Here is a 13000-nt window from a genome sequence, read left to right as displayed (position 1 = left end):
GGTAATATATGTTGTATCATACGACATGGTTAATTTCAAAGCTGGACCCAATAAAGTACATGATGGAATCACCTGCACTTTCAGGAAGAATGGCACGATGGCAAATCCTACTGTCAGAGTACGACATCGTCTATGTGAGTCAAAAGTCAATAAAAGGGAGCGTAATAGCTGACTTCTTAGCAACTCGAATAACAGAAGAATATGAGCCATTGGGATTTGATTTCCCAGATAAAGACTTGATGTGTATTACAGAAAAAGAATGCGAGTCATCAAAAGAGAAGTCATGGAAGATGAGCTTTGATGGTGCATCGAACGCCTTGGGGCATGGGATTGGATCAGTCTTGATATCACCCGAAGGGAACTATTATCCATTTACTGCCGGATTAAACTTCTTCTGTACCAATAACATAGCAGAATATGAGACTTGTATCATGGGACTTCGTGCAGCAATTGAACGAAACATCAAAACTTTAGAGGTATACGGAGACTCAGCATTAGTGATTTACCAAATCCGTGGAGATTGGGAAGTGAGGGATTCAAAATTAGTCAAATACAGTGATCTCATGGCAGGGTTGATTAAAGAATTCAAAAAAATAACTTTTAATTACTTCCCGCGAGAAGAAAACTAATTGGATGATGCTCTAGCCACTTTGGCTTCAATGTTCAAAGCAAACAGAGAAACAGAAATAATGCCTCTTCAAATGAGCATATATGAAGTCCCTGCGCATTGTTTTAGCATTGTAAAAGAGCTAGATGGATGGCCATGATTCCATGATATCTTAGAATATATCAGGAATCAAAGGTATCCTGAACAAGCAAATGAGAACAATAAAAGAACAATCGGAAGAATGGCAGTGGGATTCGTTTTTGATGGGGACATCCTGTACAAAAGAGGAAAAGATCAGGTGCTCTTGAGATACGTGGATGTTGTTGAAGCCAGAAAAATACTTGAAGATGTCCATGAGGGAATTTGTGGGACACATGCCAATGATTTCACTATGGCCAGGAAGATTATGAGACTCGGTTACTACTGGTTGACGATGGAAAGCGACTGCATTAGTTTTGCAAGAAAATGCCACAAATGTAAAATTTATGGCGATAAGATTCATGTACCCACTTCGCCCCTTCATGTCATGACTTCTCCGTGGCCTTTTTCTATGTGGGGCATGGATGTTATAGGGCCAATTTCCCCAAAAGCTTCTAATGGACACCGATTCATCTTTGTAGTTATTGATTACTTCACAAAATGGATAGAAGTCGCTTCATTTGCCAACATGACGAAGACTACAGTTTGCAAGTTTTTGAAAAGGGAAATCATTTGTCGATATGGTTTTCCTGAAAGAATCATTTCAGATAACGCCATGAATCTGAATAACAAGATGATGAAAGAAGTGTGCAAGCAATTTCAAATAAAGCATCATAACTTATCACCCTATCGCCCAAAAATGAATGGAGCGGTTGAAACGGCCAATAAGAATATTAAGAAGATTATTAGGAAAATGACCGAGACATATAAAGATTGGCACGAAAAGCTACCATTTGCTTTGTATGCATATCGCACATCTATGCGGACATCTACGGGAGCAACTCTTTTCTCTCTGGTCAATAGAATAGAAGTTGTGTTACCTATCGAGGTTGAGATCCCCTCTCTACAAGTCTTAATGGAATCGAAACTAGAAGAAGCAGAATGGGTTCAAGCTCGATATGATCAGTTGAACCTCATCGAAGAAAAACGCTTAAAGGCAATCTGTCATAGACAGATGTACCAAAAGAGAATGATCACGGCTCATGACAAGAAAGTACGGCCAAGAGAATTCCACGAAGGAGAACTCGTGCTGAGAAAGATTCTCTCAATACAAAAAGATCTACGAGGAAAATGGGCACCAAATTGGGAAGGACCATACGTCGTAAAAAAAGCATTCTCGGGTGGAGCTTTGATTCTCACAGAGATGGATGGGAAGGAGTTACCGAATCCAGTGAACTCAGATGCTGTGAAGAAATATTATGCTTGAAAAAAAAGGAAATCAAGATGAAAACCCGAAAAAGGGCATCTTAAAAAAAAAGGGATCAAGGTGAAAACCCGAAAAGGGCGTCTTGATTAACACAAAAGATTAGGATAAAAACCTGAAAAGGCATTCTAATGAAGCAAACCCTGGTTTAAATAACAAGGTGTTTCAAACGGTGGGTCAAACAGCAAGACTACAGTATTTGAAGCATTTATGAAAGCTCGAAATCTTCTACGCAAAAAGCCATGCTCGAAAAGATTCTTGATGAAGGAACGTGGAAGAATTCATGCGTTGAATATCTAGAGCATTTGTATTTGTTGAAGGCAATCCCTTTTCTCTTTATGACACTTTTTTTACTATCACCGATTAACCTTCTTTGTTTGCTACATTTGAAATAAATAAATGTGAGGTATCCTTTTGGCCCTACCTGACCATTTTCATGCATCTCATTATGTAGTTTATTTACATGATAAATAGTGAAATGACATGCTCTAAACAAAAGAAATGTTAAGCATTACCCAGATAAGAATTTGATAAGTACAAGAGCCTCAACGCAAGGACAAAGTTCAACCAAGGGCAAAAGAGTGATATCTGAGAAACGCAGATTATTCGTGAAGCTTGAGGATAGGTACAGGGCCTGAAGAGAAAGTCAAGAGTCAAAGCAATGAATGCAGATCATCAAAAATCATAACGGAAAGGGACATATGACAAAAAAACCCAAGGTGCATAGCATAATCATCTAGGTATAAAGGTATTTAAGACAAACATGTGCATATCATGATAACATCATGCATGACATATACAGGTACTCCAGTAGAGCAAGAAGATATGATGATAGCTGTACTGAATCAAAGAGACACCTGAGCTCCACCAGATGACAGGTTTTGGTATTTTGATTCAACTTATATTGCGAGAAATGAGTTGAGCCTTAGGATACGCTGAGGTATTTTCAATTTCTGTTTTTCAATTTATATTTTTCAAAAATCAACTCATATTGCGAGAGGTGAGTTAAGCCCCAGGGCACGCTGAGGTATTTTCAAAATCTGTTTTTCAAATTTATGTTTGTCAAAAATTAACTCATATTGCGAGAGGTGAGTTGAGCCTTGGCTCACATGCTGAGGTATTTTCAATTTTTATACTTTTAAAAAATCAACTCATATGGCGAGAGGTGAGTTGAGCCTCGGGTCACATGCCGAGATATTTTCAAATTCTGTTGTTCAAATTTTGTTTTTAATTTCTACTTTTCCAAAATCAACTCATATCGCGAGAGGTGAGTTGAGCCTTGGCTCACACGCTGAGGTATTTTCAATTTTTGTTTTTCAATTTCTGCTTTTCAAAAAAGTCAACTCATATTGCGAAAGGTGAGTTGAGCCTCAGGGCACGCTGAGGTATTTTCAGTTTTTGTTTTTCAATTTATATTTTTCAAAAAAAAATCAACTCATATTGCGAGAGATGAGTTGAGCCTCGGGTCACATGTCGAGGTATTTTCAAAATCTGCTTTTAAATTTCAAAAAGACCAACTCATATGGCGAGAGGTGAGTTGAGCCTTGGCTCACGTACTGAGCTATTTTCAATTTCTGTTTTAATGTTTGTTTTTAAATCAACTCATATTGCGAGAGGTGAGTTGAGCATCAGGACACGATGAGGTATTTTAAATTTCTGTTTGTCAAAAATTAACTCATATTGCGAGGAGTGAGTTGAGCCTTGGCTCACGTGTTGAGCTATTTTCAATTTCTGTTTTAAAGAGTCAATTCATATTGCGAGAAATGAGTTGAGCTCAAGATCACATGCTGAATAAAGAATAAAGATTGGAGCTGATGAAAAACAATAGATTTAACCTGCCTGAAGTAACAGTGAAGCAGGTCAAAGTTGCAAGTCTTGTCTTCCTGGAGTTGCAGTGGAGCTGATCGAGGATGTCAAATCTTGCCTTTCTAGAGTTACAGAAGAGAAGACCACAAACTTTATCTCACTGAAACGATAGAAGAGTAGATTGAAGATGTGTATCTTATCTTTCTAAGGTTACAAGTGAAGCAGATCGAAGCCATAAATCTCATATCCATGAAGTTACATTAGAGAAGATTGAAGCTACAAGGCATATGTCAGAAGATACAGTGGATTGAACCAAAGCTACAAGATGCGATGGACTGGAAAAAGATTACCTGAACAAGAAGAGCACCAGCGAAGTCAAAACTCAACAAGACTAGGCAAAATTGGCCTTCCTTTGTATCTTTGCTCTATTCCCGTTACACGACAATGAGCAAAGAGGGGCAGCTGTTATAGGCCAACTTTGGGCTGTTTTAAACTACTCAGCCTAGTTACATTTACATTAAACCAAAACCCAATACATTACCTAAACCCCTTAACCCATTTTCAAACCCAAACCCGAAGCCTACCTAATCTAACCCAATTAACCAAAACCCCTAGCCCAACTAAACCCTAGCCCAAAACAAATCAGAAAAGAACAAACCCTAGCCGAACCTACCCCCCACTTGCCCCTGATTACCGGCCACCTACCCTCTGACACCAGCACCGGTCACCATCCCCTGACGCCACCAGCTCTGCTCCACCGCCTCAATACCTGCAAGAAGAGACAAAAATAATATAAAAATGAATGTAAATGGTTATAAAACCCGAAAAATCAGTTTGTAAAAGGGGGGATTTTGGATCAATACAAAAAGATTTCCAATATACACAAACAGATTCAAAAAAACATAAAAGGAAAACACAGGTATAGCAGCAATCCAGCAACCAAAAATAAAGGTATCAAACATTTAGAGTGATTTCCTCATTTCTATCTTTAATCACATTTTCAGACTTATTTTCCATCTATATTTATATTATAAACAAAGAAAAACGTATAAAAATAATATAATAAAAAAGAGGAAAAAATTTAGAGTTTTTCACCTCTCCGGCCACCGTGCACGGTGGCTGGCACCGACGCCGACGGTGGTCCGGTGACCGGCTCCCCACCTGATTTCCCCCCTTCCCCCTCTTCTCTCCTTCTTTCTTTTCTTTTTTTTCTTTCCCCGGTGCAAATGAATTTTTTTCAAAAAAATTTATCTTTTTTAGAGGACCAAAACGCACCGTTTTGGTCCCCCCGGGTTAAAACAAAAACGACGTCGTTTAGCCCCGGGTCGGGTCGACTCGACCCGCTCCGAGCAGGATCCGCGTGTTTTTAAAACGGAAGGGCTATTTGCATAATCGGCCCTTCCGGTTTTTCATGCATTTACAATTAAGTTTTTACGTTTTAATTTGGCCCCAGAATTTTTCATGGTTTTTAATTTAGTCCCTCCGTGCAGCGCAGCGTTTTAACAGTCGGGAATATTGCGCTTTTGGGTCCCTTTAGGTCACACGCGCGTTGCAATTTGGTCCGATTTCCCTATTTTGTTTCTAATTTCACCCCAAGAATTCTGTTTTGACTTCAATTTCGTCCTTTTTTGTTTTTTTTTTCTTAAATAGCATTTGTAATATTAATTTCACTAGATTATTATATCATTGTTATTTAATATTATTATTATATTTACTCTTATTATTTAAAAATATTAGTGTATATTATTATTATGTACGTATATATATATAGAATTATCTTAATTACTTTATTTTAATATTATTATTATATTATATTTATTTTTATATTACATCATCATTTTTAGTATTAATGTTATATAATATTAGTGTATATTTTATTATATATGCATACGCATATATATTTGTATATAGAATCACTTTCTACTTTATTTTAATATTTTTATATTATGTCTATGTATGTGAATTTAATATACTTACGTATCATATAGAGTTGATCATGGTTGGCAGCCCTGCCCGGCTCGAAGGCCCGTCCAAAAAATGGGAGGGTTTGGGTAAAAACATAGGCCTGAAAAATGGGCTTGGGCAAAAAAACGAGGCCCGTTTAGAAAACGGGCGGGGCCTCGAGTAAGAGTTTTTGGCCGGCCTGCCGGCCCAATTCTATATTAATATATATTTTTTATTTTATTTTTAATTATTTTAAATTTTTAATATAACCATTTTTTTATTATATTATTAATTTGTGTATTGTTTGAAGAATTGTTTTAATATTATTTTATTTGTTTTAATATTTGTTTTATGTTTTTAAATATATTTGATTTATTATATTTTTAAATTTTTTATTTAATGAAATAAGAAAAAATTTAATATGGGCCGGGCCAGGCTAGGGCTTAGTAATTTTATTTCGGGCCGGGCTTGGGCAAAATTTTAGGCCCATATTTCGGGCCGGGCCGAGCCCGGGCCTAGTGGACGGGCCTAAAATTTTATCTGAGCCCAGCCCAAACCCGGCCCGGCCCATGATCACCTCTAGTATCATATTACATATATCTTTTATATCGTTATATATATGTTTAATACCATACTTTTATATATTATTATGTACACACATTAATATTATTAGTTATGTATCTTTATACTATTATAGTATACTCCTAACACCATTATTATTTTATATATATATATATATATATATATATATACTTTATGCAACATATTAATAGTTATTCTTTTATTATTATTATTATCTTCTTTGAAATATATGTATATTATATGTATTCTTTTAACATGTGCGATATATATATATATTTTTATTCTATATTATGTATATATATATTTCTCATATACGCTATGTACATACATCTTTCAATATTTATTATTATGTATATACTTTAACATTACTAATTATATATTTTATCACTTCATGTATAGTTCAAATAATATATATAGTATATTTCTAACATTATTACTACTTATATATATGTGTGTATAAAATGTATACGTACATACTCTTAATATCATCTTTTATATATGTATATTCATTGTTTTCTCGTATTTGATATTATTATTACATTTAATCTTGCATGTATTGTTATTGTTTTTTTATTACTGTCATATTCGTTATTTGCTTTAATGTATTTCTGGCTCTTTTATTTATTTTTATTTCACATCAATTTGCTTTGCATTATTTCGAAAATCTTATTCTTGTTTTTTAATAAGCGAGGCAATGTATCGATTTAACATTAAGCCATAAGTTTCATCGCTATGTTGGATGGAATTTGTCGGCTCGTGTTAAAACGGTATATCCTTCTCAAAAACCGAAAACTAAAATTTCATGTCTTTTCAATCGGATCACGACTAAATATTACATTGAACTCGTATTTTTAAAAATCAAGACAACACATGTTTATGAGATATCAATTTTGGGCGTCACGAGGGTGCTAATACCTTTCTCGCGCGTAACCGACTCCCGAACCCTAATTTTTATCTGGCTTTTGACGTAGACCTAAACTCGGCCCTCTTTTTGTTTTAAAAACAAAAAAAAAAAATCTAATAGGTGTCCGATCACACCTAGGAAAAAGGATCGGTGATGACTCCCTGTTTATTTTAAAATCAAATTTCAGTTTATCAAATTTTTAATAAATCGCCACAATTAGCGACCAAGCCAAACTAAAAAATTTTTACGTCGCTACAAACCGCTCTATTTATAAACAAATGTTCATTGATTAACTGGGTGGATCCAAACATTGACCCTATAAAATAGATGACCAATGTAATATAATGCAAAGAATATTGCCAAACTGCCTCCTATCTGAAGCGCAAATGGATGATCCCATCCTTGCATCCACTCTTCAGAACATAGCTTTTACAACACAAAAGAAAAGGTTGTCAAGTTCTCATTAGCCAGAGGCGAGACCGGTGGTGTCCTTGGTGCCATTTGCTTTTTTTTTTTTAACTTTTCTTAAAAGATAATAATAAATAGTTATCTAATTATTAGCATGTTTTTGTTTTGATAATTTAAGTTTTAAATTTTTATATTAGTTATTAAAATTATCAAAACTTAATATTTTAGTCATCTATCCATTAAATTACTAATGGAGTGTTGACACGGCCATTTTTCATTATCATAATAACAAATATAGCCCTCCAATATTTATTGATTACATTAACTTGGTATTAATTCTAAAAATTCAACAGATTTAACTCTTAGCTTTACACATTATGTCAATTTAATTTTGATTCTTAAAATTTCAAACATAAAAACTTTAAAAATTATTTAAACATTCATTTTTGATAAAAAGTACATAAGATTTTATAAAAGATGTATACAAAATTATAAAAACACTTATAAATAAATGAATATCTATTTTTCTCATTTTCTAACATGACATTATTTATTAAAATAAAAATTTATAAATAAAAAATTTAAGAAAATAATCATGAATAAGACTTAAGCATATTCAACTTCTTTTTTTTTCAACACTACAACCACCATATTTAAGTTGGGTCAAAAGTTCAACTTAAGGTAAAAAAAAAAGAGGTAAGAACCAATGCCTTTAGGTTGTTGTCTTGCATTTGAGGTTGTGTTTGAGAGTGAGTATGATTGGGATATGTAGGCAATGATGAGATCTTAAGACCTACAAGGTAGAAAGTCATGACGGTAGCTTTACAACCAATTTATAAATTGATGGCATGATGACAGAGGATGTGGAGTCAGGAGTTTGAAGTAAGGGTTAATGGTGTCAATGATTCTGGGCGAAGGCAATACACTTAACAAATTTGACAATAATTGAGGAATAAGGCCCAACATATAATAAATTATTATTTATAAAATAAAATTAAAAATAAGAAATGTTCAAATTAATTTAGGTATTGTTTGTGGGTTTTAAAAATTATTTTATTTATAAAATTATAATTAAAATAAATAAATATCATGTTAGAAAAAGATAAAATTGGGTATTTATTTATATTTTTTATTTTTATAAAATCTTATGCATTTTTATTGAAAAATAAAACTTTTAAATAATTTTTCAATTTTTAATTTGTATCCTTGAGGGATAAGTTTGTTGAATTTTTAGAATTAAGACCAAATTGATAAGATTTGTAAAAATTGGAGAGCTAAATTTATTATTATGCCAATGAAAAATGATCATGTTAGTACTTTGTTCGTGATTTAATAAATAAGTAGCCAAAATATTTAATTTCGACAGGGTTTTAAAATAGAAAATTTTAAATTTGAGTGACCCAAACAAAAATAAGCTTTTACCCTTAAAATGTTAAATAATTTAATTTAAGGTTTTTAGGTTAAAATATGCTATTAGTCCTTATACTTATGTAGAATTTAAGATTTAGTCCCTATACATTAAATATTTAAAATTTAATCTTCCTTGTTCAATTTAAAATTCTAGTCTAACCATTATCATTGTTTGTAATTTTGTCAAAATATGTTAACTAGTTTATTTTTGTCAATTATATATAAGGTTATACAAGAACAATCTAATAATTTTGCAAAGTTGGCAAATTTTGATAAAAAATATTAACAATGTTAATAATTAGACTAAAATTTTTAAATAAAAATTTAAAAGATTTAATTTTAATTTTTAACTTTTTAATATAGAGATTGAATTTCTTTTTTAAATACAAAACTTTTATTTGACCTCAACAATTTAAAAATTTATATACGGTTTACGAAACTCAGAAGGAAACAGTAGAAAAGAATGTCCAGAGAAATCCTTATCCACTGCCTTTTTATTGTTTAAAGCTGGACAAATACAGGCTTTTGAGTTCCATGGTCAACGCAGTTTAAGCTATATATCTATATAGATCGACCAGATTGAAAAACATCATGACTCGGACCTTGTTTCTGCTAAATATCATTACATTACGTGTTACAAAACTAGAAATTATCAATCTTGTTTTCATTCAAAGTCTCAATTACGTGACATTGTATTTTTTAAGTTATTTTCATATCATTCCAATTCAAATAACATTAAGTTATATCCTAAAACAGACGACAACACATATAATTATACTAGAAAAAAAAAATCAAAAACCCTGAACGGAAGAGAGCTACAACTTGGCTTGCTGATTTTCACCTAATGCATGCATTGCAATGGCTCAAGAATTTTGAACCCTAGCAGGTAAGGCGGTAACGTAATCCGGCTACTGAAAGATATCATCCGGCATACTGTCTTGACCCAGCTGTAGATGGCTAAGTGGTATCTCATTACTGTTTGGCACCACTCGAGAATTTGCAGTTCCATTCAAACTCTCCAACTGCGGATGGTAGTCCATATAAAAACCTAAACTCTCGTTCTTAATCTCCTTCAAATTCAACCCAGTGAAAGACATTTCAGTGGGTGGTGAAACGATGGAATGTTGGGTGCAGTTTGAGGTTGTAGAACAAACAAGGCCTGAGTTCCTTGAGGTGGGGTTTGGTAAGAATCCTTGAATTATCTCCTCCAACAACCCAGAATCAGAAGGTCCCTGTGGGAAGAATAATCCCATTCCCATATCATCAGCTTGACAAGTTGAGATGGCAGGGGCAGGCACAACAGTGGTAACACTTGAATTCTTATCCTTGAGAGGAAGAGTCATAGTAGATGCGGTAAAAGGACCACTGCTGTTGTCGCTTAACCATAGAGAAGAACTGGGCGAGGAATTGAAGAAAGTAGTGGCAGGCAAAACGCTTGGAATCGGGAAAGTAGAAGATAATGAAGACGAAGATGTTCCATTGATAAATGGAAGGTGGTGAACCATAGAGTGAGGAGGTTTAGCAAACAATGGCCGATTTGAACAGTTCCCAAACTGATAACGGGTGTGGTTAAGGTCCCGGATGGATAGCTGTGAAGGGTTAGAGAAGTTGAAGGGAGGAAGAAAAGGGCCGTTGGGGGAGTGAGGGTCCGTGGCAGGGTAAACAAAATTGGTTCGAGCCTTCATTCCACGCATAGCTCGAGCAGCACAGTCATAGGCACAGGCAGCTTCCTCGGCCGTGTCAAAAGTCCCAAGCCACCGCCTCTCCTTGGACTTCGGGTCACGAATCTCAGCAGCGTAACGGCCCCATGGCCTGCGGCGAACCCCACGGTACTTTATTGTCCCACCAGGGCCACCATTTTCTTTGAGAAAGCGCTTTTTTGACGTGGTGGTGGTGTTGGTGGGAACGGCAGTGGTGGAAGCGGAACACTTTATTGGATTGAGGATGGAGTGAGGGTGAGGGTGAGGGTCAGGGTCAGGGTCAGGCACATGAGGGATGCCATTGAGTCTCCTAAATACTTCTTCCATTGGGTAAACTAAAATCTTGAAGGTCTTCAGCACACAGAATTATCCAAGGAATCAAAAAGGAGGAAAAGGAAAGAAAGGGGGCCGTGTGTCTTGGGTTATTAGCCCGAAAGTAGAAAACGTGGATTGTGAACTGGTGGAGCATATGCTTGTATTTATAATAAATGCTGATCAGAGCAAATGTAGGAGCAGAGATGGTGTATAAACTCTTCTCAACGGAAATTGCAACGGTTTTTTTTCCCTTTTAATCCTAGATTTTTTCATACCTCTTCCTGCACACTTTCCTGTCTCTACTCTTACAATAGGATTAGTGTATGAATCTCATTTTAATTCCAATTTTCAATAATTAAACAAACATTAACTTAGTTGAGAAATAAGTAAAATTCTCCTTTCACAATATAATAATAATTATTTTTATAAAATCAGCACATTATATCAGATTTGACTGCAAGTCTACATAATTTTAAACTTGCTTTTACTGTTATATATATATATATATATATATATATTTTTTTGTTATGGTACAATTTTTCATTCACATCTCAATTTCTCATAGTCTAAGTTGTCTTTAAGTATTTTATGTTTTTACATAAAATTTGATATATAGAGAGAGAGAGAGAGATTTAATGTTTTAAGTATTGAAGCAGTGTTCAAAATAATGTCATAAATGTTTCCTAAGGTTTATCAAAATTTTCAATATGGCACATCTACTTTAAAAATATTCAAAATGATACCTATATATGATAGCCCCTAGTTAATTTAGAAATTAACACATAAATCTTCTTCTTTAAAAATAAAAGAATAAAATTATTTTTAAATATAAGATATATTGAATTATATTGAAAAACTGTATTATTTTAATATATTTAATTTTAATTCTTCAAAATTATTATACCATTGTTTAAATATTTTATAATTAAAAATAAGTTTTATTCTTTTTAATTCTTTTTGAAAAATACTGTAGGTTCGTTTCTAAATAAATATTGTGTTGTAACCTAATTGGGCAAAGATATATTGTAATTTCTTTTTGAACATTAATCTCATTATAGGTTATTATCATATATGTTCTTTTTATACAATACTTAGAACAACCCATAGCTCCTCCTCAACCCTTGAATAGGAGGATAATGCGCTTCAATGCACTTGAATCCACATCCTCCTGCACTAATAATAATGTTGATACCAATCGAACTAAGACTCAATCAATAACGATACATCATAATTAATATTTAACAGTTGTTAGTGTACTTTGATAGTATAAGTACTATATTAAATATTTTTAAAGCAAAAGTATCACACTCATAAATTTGACAAACTAGGTGGGGGATTCATAATATAGCCCTTTAAAGTGTTACTAGAAATCCTCTTACACATATGCATGTAAAAACTATGAATTTAGAATATAGATTTGTGTCTAAAATTAACATACAATAAACAATTAAATATATATTTTAAAATTAATTAATCATAATAATACATTAAATGTGTATTTATTAAAATAAAAAATAGATTAAATTATGAGTATAACGAAATTTAAACACATAAATACATCAGAAAATACTTAATGTACTATAATTATTTATCATTGTATTATCATCAACTGTAAGTTAGTGTCAAGTTGACTTGTGATACCAACCCACTTAATAATATTTTAATATAGGAAAATGATGAAAATAAATTATACATATTAAAAAAAAAAACATCAAATGGAACCTTTGAATATGTGTTGGTATGCATATTTTCAAAAATATCACAAGCGTCACCTTCAACTCATGTCGAAAGAGCCGAGAGAAGTGGAAGCCTTTCGGTAAATGCCTTTATATATCTCTAGATTAGGTTACACTATTTGGGAAAAAAAAAATCAACTATATTTCGAATAATTATTTCATATATTACTGATGAGTTTTTAATTG

At 33.2% G+C, this 13000-nt stretch overlaps 1 protein-coding gene across 1 annotated transcript; it reads right to left on the bottom strand.

The window, feature by feature from the left end:
• Positions 1-4161: 4161 nt before the first annotated feature.
• Positions 4162-11090, bottom strand: LOC108477591 (ethylene-responsive transcription factor ESR2-like). Its single transcript, XM_017780121.1, has 3 exons — positions 9998-11090; positions 4521-4584; positions 4162-4165 (listed from the first exon to the last, which is right to left on the bottom strand). The coding sequence occupies exons 1-3, from the start codon at positions 11088-11090 to the stop codon at positions 4162-4164; spliced, it is 1161 nt and encodes a 386-aa protein (XP_017635610.1).
• Positions 11091-13000: the final 1910 nt, after the last annotated feature.

This window comes from Gossypium arboreum, chromosome 12, assembly GCF_025698485.1.
Source record: "Gossypium arboreum isolate Shixiya-1 chromosome 12, ASM2569848v2, whole genome shotgun sequence".
NCBI classification, from domain to species: Eukaryota; Viridiplantae; Streptophyta; class Magnoliopsida; order Malvales; family Malvaceae; genus Gossypium; species Gossypium arboreum.
This window is presented reverse-complemented; position numbering and strand designations above follow the sequence as displayed.